This window comes from Botryllus schlosseri, chromosome 11 (assembly GCF_051294905.1).
Source record: "Botryllus schlosseri isolate E-star chromosome 11, Bs_hap1, whole genome shotgun sequence".
NCBI classification, from domain to species: domain Eukaryota; kingdom Metazoa; phylum Chordata; class Ascidiacea; order Stolidobranchia; family Styelidae; genus Botryllus; species Botryllus schlosseri.
Genome location: NC_137246.1, coordinates 14,516,227 through 14,536,908, shown reverse-complemented (window position 1 = coordinate 14,536,908; position 20,682 = coordinate 14,516,227). Strand labels below are relative to the sequence as shown.

Below are 20,682 nucleotides of genomic sequence, written 5' to 3'. Positions count from 1 at the left end.
TACCTGCAATACTTCAAAGAAACGTAGTATAGCATAGCTGGAACGCAATCCCCGACAAAGCTTTGTTATTTGTTGTTCAACGGCAAACAGCCGATTGCAAAAACATCATGCAATTTCTCGCAACAGTGCGTCTAAATAGTTTGAGTATGAGCTCGAGCTGCTGCCATCGCGTCTACGCACGGTCACAATCGCTGGAGAATATAATGCGACTCACTGCTACCAATAGTTTATGACGCTTCACGCCGGGTACTTTTGGAGTACGTCTAGCGCCACAGCAAAGTTAGATCACTTCACAAGTTTACGCAGGGCTCAGTGCCCATCCGTGAAATCTTTGGATGGAGTTGCAAGAGGCTGATACAGCTGCCACTCAAAACAATAACAAGAATGGTAATGATAATGGCATTGCCAATCCAACTGCCGTCAGTGAAGATATAACTGATTCTATCATCAATTCTACCGGACAACCAAACCTATTTCAAGATGACGACAGAGCTTATCAGGTGGGTAATATTTATATTGAATATATGAAGTGCTTTATGTCCGAACTTTCTGATAATTCAGTGAAGTTTGCGCGCAATTTCGTGACAATCATATTTAGTAGTTACTTGAAAATGTTTGCTAAACTTTATTGAAATTGAAAAGTTTATTGCATTTCTCAATTGAATAACGTCCACACTAATTTCGATGGTGTTACCGTCGTGGCAATCTGGAACAATATATTAAACCAATTTTAATGAAAAACTATATATAATACAATGCAGTGACGCGCGATCACGGGAGACATGACAATTGAGGCATGCCTGACCTTTCGCCCGGATGAGGCAAAGATATTGTGAAAGCCTTCAATGATTATATTATTGGTATTTTTATCGTTGTTCATGAATGCCTGATTTTAAACATTTTTTACATCCCACATCACGCAATTTGCATCTTTATTGTTCAAAAATATAGTGCGACATGAGAGGTGAGGCACGTACGAGCCAGTGACAAAGCAATCAATCTTAAACATATCGGAATTTGTAGTTACCGTTATTAATCGAATGCTACTGTCGCACTGATTCCAAAAATACAAATAGATATAACGTCAGAGCACCAGAACCCCTCATAAATCACCAATGACCGCAGATGGGCAATAACCATAGATGAGGCACCGATGAATTTGCCTCGCCGATTGTTGGCTGACAATCCGACAATCGCGGCGCAGCGATACAATGCGCTACTGACTTCGCAAACCGACTGTGTAGTATAGGCCTAAATCGCGGAGTTGTTTTGGAGATGCGAGTTAGGTAATGCAGAGCAAATAAATTCCCTTACTGATACATTTTCTATTCATACCTACCTTCAATCGTATATTGGTAGTAGCTTCGTGCGTAGCGTGCGCGTGAAGAGCGCTAATGCGATGATATCCAACAAGTCGACAACTGAATCAGCCCACCCTTTCGATTTATCTTTGTAAATCCGACTCCAAGGGGGTCAATGTCTCACCAACCACGAACCTCGCCGTACGTCGTTGATATTAAGTGATTGTGAGTGTGGGTGTCTCGAACAAATAGATATGATTATCTTCCAGAAAATGTATTTTATGATTTCGCAAATTTTCGAATACGGTATCGAAAATTATGAAGATGTAAATTCAGCGATAGCAACAGACGTATGTCTGAGTCGATTGAAACATGCTTATATTATCCAGCACATTTGTAACAATAAATGTTAAGATTTGTGGGAGATACCTCCATCATAAATAATCCCTCAAAACAGCAAATATACGGATGTACATTGTACACAACTATGTACACTTAGTTCGTGGAAAATGGACCAAAACGTAGCCCTTCATAAAAGCGAAAATGCCAATGCAGATTCGTTATGTGCAGTTTATACGAAGAATATATTAGTTATACATATAATATAATTTAAATGTCTGTGGTCGCACTACGGTATCACTTCCGTCGCATAAGGTCCCAGGACTCCATACAAACCCGAATCGCGATTTAATAAGAAAACAAATTCCTAAGTTCACTATTACAGTTAAATCTATTGCATTCTTCACTCCTCATACGCCGGGCTAACGCCAGATTACGACTAAAGCAAAAGGAGCACAAAAATATGCTAACTTATATTGTCGTGGATGGTTTATATCTGCATTCAATCAATTACGGTGTTTTGTCGACTCCATTGTTCGCGAATAAAAGTGTTGCTACTTGCTAGAATAAAACCACTATGATCACATTGATCAGTTATACAATGTAATATACTAATACTATTATCTATATAAACTTGATGGTAAAGTATTCAGGGAAAAGATAGGGCACGAGGGAACATTTTGGAATCAGTTGACTGGTGCGACCTGCGATTTGAAGGTTTGAATCCGGTCGCGACGCAATTTGAATTTGACACCCCTGCATTACAAACTATTTTATTTCCAGTTGAAAACATCAATGCTTATCAAACAAAAGTGATATAATGATGGTATAACACTACCCGACTATTACATAGCAATGCAAAATTTCACCCGATTTCCAGTATAGAGACATATTGTACCCATGTTACATAACTTTGGTAATGTCAAATAATTTTAACGTTTCTGATTCGGTGACGATCTCTGTTCATTCCTGTTAATAATTCACGTAACATATAGTGTCCATGCGACCTGCAATGTTAAACAACACGCCACATAAACTCATATAGACATTATACATAGCGTATATAAGACTCTATGTGTTCAGTGCAGTGTTAATGCATTTGCTCATTTCGCCATAAAACAATGAGCTCCGTGTCAATGCAAGTATAATGAGAATACTAGTATAGAGTTTATAGTATAATATAATGGAATTATTGTTTTGCACAATTTTGTACGCGTCTAGACGATCGGACAAGTTGCCCACACTCAAGCTTTATAACACGGATCTCAACCACAGGGGCTTTCGTACGGCTCGCGGCGATATTTTGCAAACTGTCCGTGTTAATTTCTTTCCAGATGGTGACGTGACATTTTTTCCATTTTTCGTGTTGTGGTTGGTCCCAATAATGTACTATTTCCCCCGTTTAGTCTTCGAGTTATTTTTGAGCTGCGATCCATTCATGCTGAACGATTCTTTAGCATTTTCACATCATGGTCCGCGATAAGAGGCTTATGGACTTCACCCATTTCAAAAAGTAAATAGTTGTTGCGAGGGAAATATAGATAAAATTATGAGCTCATATTTTGGACTCGAGTATACGATTGGCCAACTTCTGTTTGATTGCAATCTACTCAAACAAAGCCAAGGACTCACGCAAGGACTCACGCAAAATATGATATTGGTATATGTGAATTTTGAAAGTGTTCCATACCGAGATGGATGACGATATTCGGTATGGTATATCTTGGTTGTGTTATCCAACTTCGCAGTAAGTTTCAGAATTGTCACTCAATGATTAGCATGGTAATTCCGTTATCAAAGTCGTCAATATATCGGTGCGCACTGATCTACCAGATTCTGGACTTCGACAGCGAAATTACTATGCGCTAATCATTGAGTCAAAGCCTTGAAACTTGGTACAGTGCTAGATGACAGCATCAAAATATACCATACTAAATCCTGTTACCCAACTCGATATGGAACACAGTCAAAATCAACAAAGACCAATAGCGACTTTTCCTCCAATTACTGCTGCAGACGGATCGACAATAACTAGGGCTGGGCACAATGATTCGAGTACTCGAATCTGAATCTAGTATTAATTTTAGTGATTCGAGTCGAGTGGTAAAAGAAGATTTTTTTCGAGTACTGAAATTATACGCTCCTCGTCACTGAAAGTTAATATATCAACAAGAATTATAGTTTCGATGAAATCTTGATTAGCCGTATCGTAGCATACGAAACATATCGTACAAAGCTACGAACGTTACTGAAAATAGCACATTTCCGAAGTCATGATCATCCCTCAACATTGTCACCAAGTGCAATGAAATCGGTATGGTCGAAAAAATACCAAAGTATCTTTAATGTGATGGATAACAGGCATTATATTCTTCCTGGTCGCATAAAAGGTACATATTTGAACTCTGACATATTACATTCTGTTATGACGCCATAATGAGTGATATTCGATTACTCGACTCGACTCGAAGCATATTACGTGATTCAGAATCGAATCACTCAGGTATACTCGATTTTGCCCAGCCCTAACAATAAGAAAGTCATCAAAGGTATCTGGGCGTGACAGTCACGTGATTTTCCGAGTGTCCCACACCACCTTTGAGTACACACTGCTTGTACTGTAAAATAGTTTACGTTTCCATTTCCAAACTTGATGAGGTGCTATTTCAAGAAGAGATTATTTGCCACTTCGGTAACGCGAACTCTAAATTTGCTTCTTATATCGTCAATTTAATGAGTGAGATGATTTATCCAGCATGTTACCACTAGTTTTTCATAATAGGGTGTGTCACTGTGTATTCGTCAAGTACAGCCTTAAGCATATGCATTTGTGCGGGTTTCTTACCCGTCGCTTAGCAGCAACGTGCACTTTGAGTTTACCTTGTAAGCTCGCGCAAATATAAGTACAGTATGGCTAACAGCGAGAGATTCGATATGCAAGATTAAAAAAAGTTTCAATCCAAGCTGGGTGGTAGACATTGGGTGATCACTTCGTCAGTGTAATCGATTACGATTACGATTACTTCTGAATCACGCGATTACGATTACGATGACATGGAAAAGTACTCACGATTACTTATGATTACATGATTATTTTTCTTCTTAGAACTTGAGTTTTGAACACATATTTGAAGAGAATATAACGATTCCAGTGACAACTGACAAGGCCTCATGAGAGAACAACTTTTTTAATGTCGTCAGTACAACAGTTTTAACATGTAGATCAGTGGTTCCCAACCTTTTTCGACTCATCGCCCCCTTTTGAAGCTCCGCACCGATCATCGCCCCCCAAATATTGGGAACCGAAAAACAGCACTTCGTCAGCACTAAAAGACACACATGATTTCATATTGGTATTTCTTGACTCGCAAATAATTTTTTCCTTGCGGGATGGCATTTGTCATGTAGGGTTAAGGTCGCCAGGACAGGAACATTCGACGCCATCCATTGAGGCGCCTGTGGACAATTAAACTAATATGTATATATATCGAAGTTCTCGGTCTTCTCGCTGCTGATCGTTCTGGCACTCCTCTCGGAGTCGCATGTTACATGGTCTCTAACTTCATATGTCTTGGTGGGTCGTGGCGCAGTAATGGCCGACGACGAAGTCTCGCATTTGCATAAATCATGCGTATTTTTGTTGGGTGACGGGGACCCCAACATCAAGATACATGAAAATATTAAATCGCGCGCAGAGCGAAAAATGTTCTGAAAAAGTCGTTGTCTTCGCCCCCTATCGTCCTATTCGTCCGTTTTCGCCCCCCTATCGCCCCTTTCGTAGTTTTCGCCCCCTCGACCACCAAATCGCCCCCTGGGGGGCGATATCGCCCACGTTGGGAACCACTGATGTAGATAGTACGGAATGGGTGTTCTGATGATGATGACCGCCGACCGTGAAAATGCTGCATAACGATGTAGTCCTCCTTAAATATATTTTTGGTCTGTTTATGACGGTGGTCGGAAGCCCTTTTCGTCGAAGGAGCCATATTTACCCTATATTTCCAATTGTCAATGACAATCCACTGTGATGCAACAATCAAATATTCGCGACGTCATGGCTTAAAAATTTTTTTAGACAAGGCGCTTGTTCTAAACAAGTTTGTTTTAAATTGATTTTCGGTTTACATGCAACCCTATGCGTACAAGTTCAAAGCAGACGATGAACTATGTCCTAAAGGTGGCGAGTATATGGCATAGGGGTAATCGTAATTTGTAATCGCGATCGATTATGATGATTACAGCATTATCGAGTGATATAATCGATGCAGAAACTACAGCATAAAGTGCTCCGAATCATAGCTAGGGCCCCAAAGGGGCCTGGCTGCCCATCCAATAAGTCGCTGCTGAAGAGATTCGGCGTCCTAAACATAGAAGATATGCGGAAACTAGAAATCGCCAAGTTTATGTATCAGTTTCACTGCGGTCGTTGCCCCGAATATTTCAATGACTTCTTTACCTCTGAATCAAAAGCGCACAAGTACAACACACGCGCGTCCACGTCGTCCAAATATCATATGATCGACCGAAAAGATCATCGCTCCATCAAATATGCCGGACCTGATGTGTGGAACAGTATCCCGCCGGCCATCCGACAGTCGACGAGCATGTCCACATTCAAGTCGAAATACAAGCAATTACTACTAAATAAATACAGTCCATCCTCAAGATTACCGGACCACGACTGACCTATCGATCTCGCTTCCCATGACATGCCGCCCTATTTCTTGTCGCATTCTTCTTCTACACTATCTTCTTTACTTTCATTCAGTGTGCATGCCTCCTCTTTACATCGCCTAGGCCAAGGTGGGTGTCAGATTCCATAGACTACTCCTTGTCGCTTCGACATCTTCCTGTCTTTTCATTGTATCGCATTTTTGTGGTGTATTGAACTGATAAAATTGCTAATAAACCAATGATGATGATTATATTCGAAAAAATTTAAAGCACTCGTGCAACCGTAATCGATTGTTTTGTAAAAGGACGATGACTCAACTTTGCAGTTTTGAAGAGCGATTGACTATGGCATAACCTGAGCTTTACGATAGGACTATGGCATAAACTGAACAGTTAACAATGTATAGTGCAATGGTTCTCAAACTGGGGGCCTGAAAGCACCTGAAGGAGGGCGCCAAGCTGCAGCCAACGGATTTTTTTCCGCGCTTCGCGCGATTTACCTTCAAGTCATGGTTATTTCTCTTCGTATTGTCCGAATATCATATTTGAGAATCCTCTCATCAACAGTCAACATAACCTTCCATGCCATCAAACTATCCGTTGGGATTGCTAGCAATTTGGTTGCATTTTGTAATATGACGATAAGGGGCGCGCGAAATTTTTCACTATCATAATGGGCGCGTGTCTAAAAGAGTCTGAGAACCACTGGTATAGTGAGATGTATCACATTGACAACAGACACGTCAGATTTGTAAACCTAGTTCCTCATTAATATATCATGAGCATCATCCTTATCAGTTGCGTCGTAACGAATTTTTAATCCATTCGTAGTGGCGTGGTGTGTCGATATAGGATCCTTGGTCTGATGTGCTGGTGCTGGTATGATTGAGAAAAAGCGCTCTACCATGTATCTGGTCACCAACATGTACCGCTATAGCTCGTAGAAGGAGAATCGGTACCACCCATCAGAATGGGGTAATCATGATCTGTAATCGCAATCGATTACGACGATTACAACAATTTAAAATAATCGTAATCGCAGTCGACTAAATTCGAAAAAAATTCGAAGTAATCTTAATCGTAAGCGATTGTTTCACATATGTAATCGATTCCTTTAAAAAAACGATTACTTGTACAAGGACTATGACGTAAATTGAACATTTGTGAACACTGAATAGTGCGATAATATATCGGGTTATTGATGGCAGAAACGTCTAGTAAAGGCAAAAAAACAACAACAATCAAAATCAAGTTAGTGGTATTGAATTGACAGGAATTCGCCTCGCAGAACTATACCCCTGTAAGACATGTAATACCAGTGGCGAGATAGCGTATAGTGGTATAATCCCCGGCTGCAACGCCAATGGGTTTTGGATTCGAGTCCGACCGAGGCCGACTCCAGGATTCCTACCTAAATGTTGGAGGTTTATCTAGGCTCCTCCCCGCCATCTCATCTGCGTAAGCGTTATCTAACAAAAGTCAAGAAGTGGGCCGTACTACGAATCGGCAGTTACGGATTTAAATATAAGGGATATCTGCCTGGTGTAAATGATCATTGTAGTCGACAAACACCATGAAAACGACAAATAAACAAACAAACAAACACACATTGAGTCAACAGCAACTTTGTCAATACATAGAAGTTTACATTGTTTGTATTTTTGTTGCATACTTTTGTCGCAAGTAGATTTTGGGCTGATTTGGATCACAAGATTTTTGACTGCATCTTTAGGTACTGTAAATTGTTGCTTGCTGAGAAACATACTGTACATTGCACCAATAAACCGCCAACCGAGATACGACCATCAATGTCTTATTTAAATGAACCATCGATAGATAACAATAATAGCACCAGAGATGGGGTGATTACTTCATGAATGTAATCGATTGCGATTACGATTACTTATGAATCACGCGATTACGATTACGATTACTTTGGAAAAGTAATCACGATTACTCACGATTACATTCATTTTGCTTCTGAGAAGTTATCTTTGGAAGACAACAATGCGATGAAAAGGCCTCATGAGAGAAGGTCTTTATCTTTAAATGAGATATAATGACGTCATTTCCTGTGTATGCCATAATATACCATGGCATGATTCACACAGAAATAGGCATTTCGGTGGCAGCCAATACCGCGCCGCAACACAACAAGACATGCTACATTGGCCGAAACATTGTGTATTTGTCCATTGTCCATCCGTGCTGGGTGGTCGCGAAGAATAGTCTTCTCAATCTCAGCCCCACAATACAAATGCCACCGGGGGCACTCACTGAGGAAAATGATGAACCACGTGCATAAATGACAATTTTTGGTGCGTCTCACAAAAGTTTTTCGTTTAGTTTTCTTTTCGTCCGCTACGTTGGGGCGACTCCAATATCTGCTGACTATATAGCAGACAGGAGGTCACGAGTTAACAACATACAATAAAGTTATAGTCGTAAATTATGTGCCTAAATATTCGCGCCTGGCGCGACTTGACAGCAAATTCACAGCGGATCCATCGCATCAAATCGTGTTTTCCAGTTCTTGTGAAAAGCCCGGCCTTTAAGGGGGTTCTGGGGGACTTCGCCCGCCACAAGCTTTATTGATCGCCTTATGGGGAGCACAAGATCACCATTTGTGAGAATGGCGGTGGCGAAGTGCTGTTTCGGTACTGATTCTAGCTGAAATCCACGCTAACATGGTGTGTAAGCGGGTGGCTAGGGGCATATCCGAATGATGAGTATAAAATTACGAAAGAACAATTGTTGCCCGTTTTAAATAGGGCCGTATGAGAATATGATAAGGTAATCATCAACTTCTGACTGCAATCCACTTAATAGATAGATTTCGATCTGCCGTTATACGAGTAACGGAAAATAACGGCTCGGTTAGGATTTTTTTATCAGCAGCCTGGTTTTTAATGCTTCGATGTAGAAATTGTCACGTTTAATTTGAAGGGTACAAAATTTCAAATCGTTGTCTATTGTATACGCAAATAGGCCTACCGCTCGCCAATCAGCTACGGTCAGATTGCGTTTACCTAAGCATAACAAAACATCTATACATTGTACAATGTACAATTTGTACATATACGCTAGGCTATACTATTCGAAACTAGGCCGTGTGGTGATTATTATCCTGCTGCGACGTAGTGGCGTGTGCAGTGTAATGATCAGTGCCGTGACATAATCCACAGCGGGTGTTCTTACAATCACAGTACTACATTATTTACATCGAATATCTATTTACTGCGTGCGGATAATTCGTTACGCAATCAAGAACCAAGCTAATACTTGTGATGCAATAACGAGTATAGAGGCGTTTGAAAACCCGACATTTCTGCTATTCAAATCCTGTTTTAAATCACACTCTTCGTTGCTCATGAATGTTCATAGTTCAGTTTATGTCATGGGCATTGCACAAATGAAAAGTAATCGTTCTTTCACAAAGAAATCGATTAGATATGTGAAGTAGTCGATTACGATTACGATTACTTCGGATTTTTTTCGAATGTAATCGATTGCGATTACGATTACTTGGAAATGCTGTAATCGTCGTAATCGATTACGATTACTAATCACGATTACCCCATGTCTGAATAGCACACGCGAATTCCACGTAGGCCAATATGACCATGCAGCCTGGTTCGGTCTGACAATGTGGTCTATCTAAAACCGTGGTTCTCAACCTTTTATTCTAAAAACGAAACCTCACGGCCGCCTCTTCACCCAGTTTTAGTTCAGCTCTAGCTCAATCCTCGTGCAAACCGTAATCTGTCTTGTGGAAATATTAGCTGTAGCTACAGGCTAGTGATAAAGAGCAACAAATGACTTTTCTTTGTCTAAAATAACATCGTACCATTTATGTAGAAATTAGGAAGACTTTTATTATTTCAAAGCTAATTCTGTAGCTGCATTTCTTGAAATTCTAGCCGTCGATTTGATGTGAACGAATGTAATAATAACTCGCAACGCTTCCGGTGACAACTTTGGGTATGATCGCAACAAGTCACCAAAATTATGTAGCATATTTTAATAACGTCCAGCCTAGCCATTTCCATGTATCATCGCAAACATTGAAGTTAATATGGAATAGCGGTTATGTATGTCACAGGACAAAATGGATTTTTGCAAGCAACATTTTTCCAAAACCTCAACAAAACATCTCTAAACAGCAATACGTTTGTACCGATAGGCTATTGGCAATTAGGAAATACAAATGAGTTTGCACAGTAAAATATTTCATCTCAGACGGCCATTCTGTTTATGTGAGTACTGGATTTTTAGTAATTAAGAAGCGCAACAGCCTCGTGAGTTCTCTATACAAATCAACCATTTTGCAAATTTGGAGGTTACGCGGACACCCTGAAAATGCTTCGTGGACCCCTAGGGGTCCGCGGATCCCGGTTGAGGACCACTGATCTATAAGTTTGGTGACTAAAGAAAAATACCCGTTATTCTACTACCATTCTTTCATATCGTAACGTTACCCGCAAGGCATTTACCCGAAAGTAATACCGTTTTCTGCAATATAATTCCTCAAAGTTACATTCATTTCTAAAGCATCTATTACTATCATCAACTTACCTGGGAGATGCAATGGAGGGGAGGACCTTGCCATACGAGACCGACCCAATATCGATTCTAAGATACCGGAATTACAGCAATCGTTACTTGCAATGGGTGACAGTATTTTTCATGTGGTGGAATCTATGTCTAGCAATCTTTGAAGTGCCAGCCGTTCCAGGAGCAGAATTGCCCATATGGGTAATGTAACAATGTTACGCACAACCTGAAACAGTGGCAAAAGTTGATTGACGTTTAGGCGACTATGCTTATGGAAATTTTGTGTCTCGGAGTATTTTCATGGCGAACGTGGACGCTTTCAAGATTCGTACCTAAAGGCCAATTCAGGAAAGATCCAAAGAATATAGTCGTGGTCTCAACGATACTGGTAAACAACACTAGCATATACATTGTGCGCTTAACACATCGCATCAATCTATTTTCAAGTTTACGTTGGTGGATATGATCATATACATCGGAATGACGAGCAGTGGATACAAAGGTCTTCGAGTTTCAAGAGTTCTCCGGCCTCTATTTCTTGTTAACATGAACGAGTCGCGTCAAATCCGTAGGACGTTTAGAAACGTTCGGAACACGGTGCCCGACATCCTCAGCGTCTTAACGCTGTTTTTCTTCAGCATTGCTCTCTTCGCATTGATGGCTTTCAAACTTTTCGAAAAGAGAGAGCTAATTTATCGCACCGGAGATCCATATTTCACAAACTATTGGGACTCGTATTGGGATTTATACGTTTTGGTGACAACGGCCAACAGTCCAGATGTAATGTGAGTACGAGGCATATAAAAAGGTTTGGATGACTTATGTGTTACTAATTCTAATTTGCATTGGCAGGATGCCGGCATACGATTTCAGTGAAGGTTTTGCGATCTTTTTTATATCTTACATCCTTGTCAACACGTACATTTTCATGAATCTCTTTCTGGCAGTCATCTATAACAGCTACAAAATGCATCTTGAGGTGAATTTTCAGATTTACAAATTTACGGAAACCAAATAGGCCCTCTCATCAACACCGAATGTCATGTACCGCATTTTTCAAGAATGAAATCAGCACTGCATTGAAAGACAAAACAAGGAAGCTAGATATGTCGTTCGAACTGATAAAGTCGGGGAGTGACGACGCGGAACAAGTCATTACCTTTGAGAAGTGGTGTGCACTCGTTGGTTCCCTGCAATACAAAGTTGCCCGGTCCAAAGTAAGTATATCGCATATCAGCTGATTTTCAAACAGTTCTTCCTCATTCTTGTCGCCTCGAATTTATGCTTAACGAGAGCTTTTCTATTTCTAGACCTTGGTTATTTGGCATGCACTTCAAGATGACGAAATCAGTGCTGGAATAACTCGATCTCAGTACCGTAAAGCAGCAGATTTACTAAATGTCCGTTTAGTAGTCGATGGCACCGAAAGCAATGTGTTTGCCGCCACTTGTCCAACCGTTTTCAATTCGGAAATCAGCAAGATCTTAGTCTATGTCGTTCATCACCAGTATGTGACTTCTGCTCACCGCAAGTTTCTGGGCAATTATTCGAGTTTTTATTTCAGAATATTCGCGTGGTTTTTTGACTTGTTAATCATAGCCAACGCTGTATGCATTGGGCTTGATTTGGAACAGACGGAGTGGTTCTTTCTCCCGATCTTCATGATCGAGCTGGCCCTACGCGTTTACGCTGTTGGGCCGAAGGAATTTTTCAGTCGTGACAGACTGTGGAATTGGTGAGTATAAATTTACTAGAGCCCACGTGCAATTTTGAAATGGTTATTTCATCGACATTTTGGCAGGTTCGATTTCTTCATTATCATATCTGCATTCATTGTAACAATCATTGAAGCTAGTCTGGATGAACGTAAGTTAGGAAATTCAATTACCCTGGCACATACATATAAGATGATTATACAGATATACACGTTTATTTCATAATTGCAGTTGAGGCCTTTCCGAGAGAAGCTCTTGATGTTCTACTAGTATTGCGATGCCTACGTCTTATAAAAATAGTGGGGAATATTCAAGGATTCAGGGTCATCGTTGTCACGGTCGTCAATATTGCGCCTTCTCTTTTGACCTATGCCGGAGTGCTAGTGGTGAGTACATACCGATTAGTGGTTCCAAATGGAGTGGACAGTAGGGTTGGATTATCCGGATAACGGTTAACGGATAACGATTAACCGCAGCCTTTTTTCTATCTGATATCAGGATATAATTCCGCCGGTTAACCGGATGAAAGGGCATCGTTGCTAATACGTTTTACACATTGTAGTAAGTTCCAATAAGTCGTATTATCGTAGGCTTACCATACGTCCTCTTTTAAGAGGATTTGTCCTCTTTTTTGACTTTTTTGAAAGTGTCCTCGGAGGACGCCCTTTTGTCCTCTTTTTTGAAAATTTAGGTCAGACTGAGAGGAAATTGCGAGTGATATGTCGCAAATTAGCGCAGAAGTGAAGCTCCGGCGGGTATTTCGGAGGGAAAAGCGGTGATTTTAGCTCTGAGCGAAAAGAAGACCTTTTTTTTAGTCATCCACCTGGCAATTTGGAGAGAAAAACGTTATTTTGAGCTCTGAGCGGAAGGGATGACCTTTTTTTTTTTTAGTCAACCGATCACGAAGTGGGAGAAATTTACCGGTTTTTGAGAATTCTTCTTCAGTTTTGCATGTCTGAAATTTCTGAAAAAGTGTCCTCTTTTTACATTTCCAAAATATGGTAAGCCTATATTATCGGTGTTGCGCGAGGCCAATTAGCGAGAAGCGTGTTGCCAATTAGCGAGATTCGTCTGTGCACAGCACAATTTAACAAGACGTGATCTCCCGCTGAGATTATCGCGAAATTAGGGCATTGATTGCCGCGCATCGGCTATCGTCGCTGGTCTAATTTATGGCGTCTTCAGCAAGCCTAGTTCCGTTGGCTTGAAGAATCGCATCTGCAATAGGCCCTGTGCACGCTATGGCCTGCACAATCGCATCTGCATTAGCTTGGTGCTCACGATATTATCGCTGGCCTACACAATCGTGTCTGCAATAGGCCTGGTAAGAAAGATATCATCGCTGGCCTAACTGTCGCGTCTCGGGCCTAGCATTCGTTGGCTCCTATTTCTCGATGGCTCGGAGACAATATGCCGTGAGGCGTAGGCTGATTAGCGATTGGGATTGAAGAGTGACATCGCGAAACTGAATGGCATTGAATTTTCGCAAGCATGTGCTTGTGCGTGCGTGCATGCGTAATTGATTCCCGATGATACTTAATTCGAAAAAAATCGAAACCCCCTCATATTATTTCAACCCCCCTTGCTTTACGGCTGGCTACGCGCCTGATCACGTGAATTTCTCAAGGAGGAATTAGAGCGAGCTATCATGTCGGCATCAATTCCAGTATCAACTACTCGTCCTTCCAGTACAGAGTACACCAAACCTAAACTGAAGAATGGCCCAAAAGGGAGGTAAAGTCTTTGAAGCCTCTTGGAAACGACCTTTAGAATCTTTACGAAGCGCTGCTTACTATTCAGCCCACTTCTGTGGAAGCAGAAAGAGCATTCAATGCATGTGGACTCTTTGTTACAAAACTCCGGTCCCGTCTACAGGATTCCACAGTTGATGCATTATGCTTTATTAGTAGGGCGTTGCAGAAGCAGTGAACATTAAATTTGCGTGATGTTTCTCGTATTCGCTCGTACTGCGCGTGTACGTAGATCTACAATATCAATATGTAATGATTTAAAATCCATTTTTCATGCAAACCTCGTGAAATCGATTGTCTCACTTAGCAGCTATTACCCGGTTAGATAAATTCCAAATATACGGATATATCCGTTATCCGGATAGTGAACATTATTGGTATCCGAACTAACCCTAGTGGACATGTACTGCACTGATTTTATGGTGGAAACGTCTGCGGGCTCTATCGCTGTACCTCGCACGCATATTGCACTGGAAAATGTACTCACGTATAATAGGGTTACCATATTTTGGAAATTCGATAAGTGGACACTTTTTCAAAATTTTCATACTCATAATACTGGAGTATGGTGTCGGTTGACTAAAAAAAAGGTCATGTTTCTGGCTCAAGTCCCGAAATGCACGTCGGATCGTTACTAGGCCTCTGATTTCCTATTTTTCAGTCCAATTTCCGCGTAATTCAACTAACATTCTAAAAAAAGAGGACATTTAGGCGTCCTCCGAGGACACTTTCAAAAAAGTCAAAAAAGAGGACAAATCCTCTTAAAAGAGGACGTATGGTAACCCTAACGTATAGGTTTGTCATCCACGTGAACTCATGTCTCTTCTATCAATTGGTTAGTGTTGGTCGTCTTTAAATAGCAGTCACGCACCATGTAAGGTGGTGCCATTATATAATAGGATTCTGGAGGTAGCCTACAGAACTTAAATATCGCAATCGCAACAAACAATGTGTTCATATTGAAAGATTTATTGCACTTTTCGAATGACTCTCGTCTGGAGCGAACGTCAGTACATGCGGTTAACCAAATTAGAAATACTGAAAGAATTTTGCCCTGATTACTTAATAATGACAAGTAAACAGACTCGGCAACTGGATATTTCAACGCAGAATTACTGCAACGTGTGATCAGTTATAAAATTATCATCTATATACATGCCCATTCCCACTTGCATAACTCCTTACATTGTCGAATCCGTACTATCGTGCAACATCCATTTGAGATTTTCAATTTTTAAAAAAAAATAGCCCTGGCCGTGATAGGGCTGGAATGGTGTGAAATAGAGTTCCGATTATTGAGTATAACTGAGTTCGATTTCTCCGTTATATTTCAACCTTCATTCTTGTTTACTTGAAGATGGTGTACTATTCCTTTGCTATCATCGGCATGGATGCTTTCGGTGGCAAAATTCCGCGGGAATCCGTAGATGAGAGCAACTGTGGTGTGGATGCTCTGGATGGTTCCGAATTTCAAAGGATGGGTTACTGCCGAATGAATTTCAATAACATCCTGAACTCGTTCGTCACTTTGTTTGTGATGATGGTGGTCAATCAATGGCATGATATCCTTTGAAATAATTATGCCGGTCACGACTCGTATGGAATTGAGGCACTTACGATGAGTGACTTAGGCTACATATAAATTTAGTTATTTATAATGTATGATTTCATTCGTGTCGTGTCTGGTAGTGACGCCTCTGAGAAGCTTTTGGTATATTTTCCTTAATGTTAGAGCGCACTTATCACCCAGGGTTTCGTGATTATGACCTCGAAGGCTGCACGGTTATTTTTCCTCACCTTCCACATGACTGTGGTCCTTCTAATACTGAAGTAAGTTGAAATGATATGTGTGCTATATTGACTTCATGATTTTGCAATGTGTTATCTACTCACCAGTCTTCCGGTACACTCACTCAGAAATGTGATTCATATTATCGCAATTCTTCCCTATCCTTCATATGTTTTCGATTTGATCAATGCGGGGAAGTGTGATCACTCGAAAATTTGACGACGCGTAAAACCATAATATCACTTTGTATATCATATGGCGAAACAGTAGCCTATACGTAAGACAAGAATACCCACGGGGAAATGGCGGTAGCTAACTATGCTTTGAACCGGATTGCATAAAATAAGGGTGATGATATCACGATCTATCAACTTAAGTTATTATGACACAGTGTGATGTGCATCGGGCAGAGTATGCCATATCGTTCAGACCGGGCATTTTACAGCCCGCGATAGGTTCCTTGGAATTTAGAACTTGAACGTAAATTTGGATGTTAATTTGTTGACTAAAACCATCGACTGTATGAACTAAACTGGAGATGCGTTTACTTTGAGGGTCATTTATTTATGTATCGTGGTTACGTATCTTATGTTCGCTGCATGCTTAATCCAAATTCTTGTTCAGTTTGGCATACGTGGTATTGCCTCGAAACTCATATCTGACTACTTGAAAAACCGACGACAATGTGTGTATGTTAATAGTACTATCTCCGCTCCATCAACTATAACTTGTGGCGTCCCTCAGGGGTCTGTATTGGGGCCTTTATTATTTCTTATATATATATCAATGATGTTAGCAAGGTCTCCTCCCTGAAAACCATACAAGACCTTGCAAGAATTGACATCTAATAAAATGACAAAGATCTGTAATTGGATGAGAAGTAACCAACTATCCATCAACCCCAGTAAAACCCAACTTCTCCTATTTAATAATTCCAATTCGCAGAAAACCAATCCATTTTCTGTAAAAATCAATCAAACTATCATTAACCCAGCTGATCACGTTCGCTATCTTGAAATTCTTGTCGATTCGAAATTGTCATGGAAACCTCAGATCGACTCAGTCACCTCTAAATTGTCAAAGGCTACGGGCATGCCACAACGATTGAAATATCTAATGCCACAGAAAGTACTGTGTGCAGTGTATTTTGCTATTTTTCAATCTCAGCTTCAATATGCAATAAATATATGGGGACATACAAATGTAACAAACCTTACAAAAATCAAAACTCTCCAGAACCAGGCTCTTCGTGTCATTAGTAAACTACCTCCCAGGCGACGAATTCTCCCGGAATATCGAAGTCATGGTATAGGCTACTCGGAGTTGCCGACCTAATTCAGTATGAGACGGCAAAGATGATGCACACCATCTTCCACACAAACAGGTCATACTATAATTCTCATTTTACAACTTTTGCGGAAACTCATGGTTATGAAACTAGACAGGTATCGAGAAATTCTATTTCGCTGCCTCTCCTGTCCCGATCTTCATCCCGCAATAGTTTACATTTTGCCGGTGCGAAAACTTGGAATGAACTCCCTGTAGATCTGATACCAATACTGCCATGGCAGTTTATAAAAAATATAAAAATTATCAACTCCAAACGTACTGTTGATATTTTTTCCTTCTATACAATGCGTGTTCTAAATTTATCCTTTATTACACCTTTATTAAAGCTTAATATCGTGTCGTTAGTCATATATTTACTGAATGTTGACTCTACACATATGTGTGTAATTTGATATATATGTTTCACGTAATTATTTATATATGCATCAAACACTCCAAACGGGTGGCGACTGACAATGAAGGCCTTACGGCCCCTCGTCGTCTCCCAGTCTATATCGCAATTTGTTTCGTATACTTCTTTATATTTTATTGATGTGACGAATAAAAGACTATCTATCTAAAATATAGTCGATATAGCAGGGTTTCTTAAAGTATGGGTCGCGAAGGGTATAAATTTGGGTCGCGATCGCACCCGAGCGGCGACCTTGAATATATTATGTATGAATGTATTATTTGCTGAATTTCCTGAAAGACAAAAAATAGTTTGTACATGTCCATTGTCCAACGTAACTGCATTGGGCACTATATCTAATAAGCGAGACACGCACAATACTCCGCACGACAATATGGCTCGATCATTAAAATGTGTCGATCTTTGCATTACACAAATTGGTTTGATGATATGATATGATATGATTTGTCTGTCATTGGCTTCTCTGGAAAGCAGTTAACAAGCGCGGGTAATACTCACGCCTATGGGTTAGAGCAGTGGTTCTCAACCTGGGAGGCGCGCCCCCCTCGGGGGGCGTGAAAGCATCTGAAGGGGGGCGCGAAGAAGCAGTAAACTTTAAAAAAATCGTGCTCTGCGCGATTTACCTACAATTCACGCGTGTTTCTCTATATATTGACCGAATTTAATATTTTTTAATTTTTTCATCAACAGTCATAACCTTCCATGCCATCAAACAATCTGTTGGGGTTGTTAGCATCCCGGTTGGATTTTGTGATATGACGATAAGGGGGGCGCGAAATTTTTCACTATCATGAAGGGGGGCGTGTCTGAAAAAAGGTTGAGAACCACTGGGTTAGAGGGAGTGAAACAGCTGGGCCGTAAATGCCGCACCCTATATGCTATTAAATACGTATAATTTACAAAAATGAATCCAACTGCATAAGCAATTGTGAAAGAACGACATATTCCTATCAATCGCTTAACTCTGTCGGTAACCGTTAGACTATTAGACATATCAATTTCGGAGCCGACCTTTTCGCGTCAGGACAAATGAAGACATGGAGTTTTGACCAACATGCGACTGGACAAAGTGCGGTACCGAAGAAAATCTGCGGCTACTTTAACAGTTACATTAGTCGGTTGCGGAGTGCGGCTATAAATCTGCGATATAGTATTCCGTAACAATTGGGCTAAAGTGAAAAGTCATTGTTTCCATAGTCTAAACTAAAACATTTTTGTTTCCATTTTTAAAATACGAATTACATGGTCTGTGCCTCATGAATTACATGGTCGGTGTATTTCTTGTGATACGATTTCAAATCCCTAATTCGCGAAACAAGCGATCACCCATAAACAATGAACGGGTAGGTCAAAAAGAGAAAAGTGGCGACTGAAGGCACGTTCTTGATAACTCCAGTCTGCACGTCTCCATGGATATTAACAGTAAACTTGACCCTAAAATCCCAGTGCCCGTGATGCACCCTCCGTCCCAGCAACAAACCAATTTACCTCCGTTGTCTTTCAGTATAATTGTCGCGTTCGTATTAGAAGCATTCATATTGGAATACACTATAAGAACAAATGACATGGAAGACCTAGTGGAAAATACGATAACGAAATTGCGGGAGACAAGAGAAAGGTAAGGTACAATCAAAGTATACACATCCACATCCACAAACGCAGTGCGAACTATAAATGCATCATATAGATCGATGCATCATACCATCTTACCGTTATCTAATTTCAGTAATATACCTACATCTGAAAATACCGAAGGCAGAGCCGATAACACCTACCCGATGCATTCTGGACAAGGTTCATTCGAAAATGTGAATTTCAAACTCCGGGTTAATCGAGGTAACGTTATTGTTATCTGTAAGAACGAAAGCATTCCGTGTCTGTGTATTACTATATTAGCAAGAAACTACATGTTGATATTCTGGTGAGGAAAACACTCCGTGATGCTTCGAATATCAGCACGAGCGTGGAATTCCTTGATAGTTCAGCCAAGGACGCTTTCCTGTATTGTGGCATTTGGGTATACCTAAAATTAGTTTCTCTGCAGATACCAAGCACGGTAAAGCTTGAAATCAGTATATTTGTCATATAGTATATGACCGATATCATCCACTTATATCAAATTAATGAGCTGACGTTTCATTATGTCAATACGTATTATGGTGTTCTGCTCGTCCATCGTCAGGTGTGATGAATATGACCGATGTGCCGTCGTAAAGGCAATCACAATGAATCAGACAGTGACGTAAGGCGAATATTCTTGGATTTGCAAGATTCTCTAGATTCCCCATTTCCTTTGCGCAAGAATGACCAACACACTTTTATTTCGAAGTGCTCATAAAACGTAAAAGTGTAGCTCATACTCATCGACGTATTGAGTTCGAAATAGTGACATTCAAGTAATTATAATTTCTTCTTTATAGGACACAAAAACATCGAAGTACTCCTGCAGCGCTTATTTGAAGCCAAATATAAGATGCAGTCGACTGTAAACGGAATTACGACAATTGATGGAGTTGATCCCTCAACGTCTACTTCGTAAAGCCTGGCATCATGATTTGGTTCTGTGCGGACGCATTCCCTTCACAAATCACCGGGACATACGAATTCCATACGTCGGATAGTCGGACGCCAGGCGCTATATTTCAGGGATATATTTTCAAAACTTACAATTCGCGATTTTATGTTCATAGTAATATAGCTATTCTCTTCAAATATGTTGACTCTGTCTGAAGGAGCCGCTGCGCTTATGAACTACGATAATTCGAACGCCTATCATCTTTAGTTCTAATTGTATTTG

The 20,682-nt window shown here is 40.5% G+C and overlaps 2 protein-coding genes and 2 long non-coding RNA genes across 4 annotated transcripts in view; 3 read left to right on the top strand and 1 right to left on the bottom strand.

Moving 5' to 3' along the window:
* LOC145451148 (dynein beta chain, ciliary-like) overlaps window positions 1-20,682 on the bottom strand; it is a 346,083-nt gene that overhangs the window by 266,993 nt on the left and 58,408 nt on the right. The gene's annotated exons all lie outside the window — the stretch shown is intronic.
* LOC145450777 (uncharacterized) overlaps window positions 1-20,682 on the top strand; it is a 188,587-nt gene that overhangs the window by 152,814 nt on the left and 15,091 nt on the right. The window lies entirely within an intron of this gene.
* LOC145449426 (uncharacterized) lies at window positions 143-20,597 on the top strand. The gene is made up of 15 exons (XM_080327786.1): window positions 143-500; window positions 10,866-11,069; window positions 11,128-11,256; window positions 11,316-11,653; window positions 11,721-11,847; window positions 11,930-12,085; window positions 12,179-12,375; window positions 12,433-12,603; window positions 12,670-12,734; window positions 12,815-12,969; window positions 15,692-15,896; window positions 16,074-16,164; window positions 19,390-19,503; window positions 19,612-19,721; window positions 20,306-20,597. Exons 1-15 carry the CDS (start codon window positions 336-338, stop codon window positions 20,422-20,424), a joined length of 2,346 nt encoding a protein of 781 aa, XP_080183912.1. The 5' UTR covers window positions 143-335; the 3' UTR covers window positions 20,425-20,597.
* Window positions 12,977-13,973, top strand: LOC145449429 (uncharacterized). The gene is made up of 2 exons (XR_013918255.1): window positions 12,977-13,158; window positions 13,590-13,973. It is a non-coding gene; the product is annotated as an uncharacterized LOC145449429 (long non-coding RNA).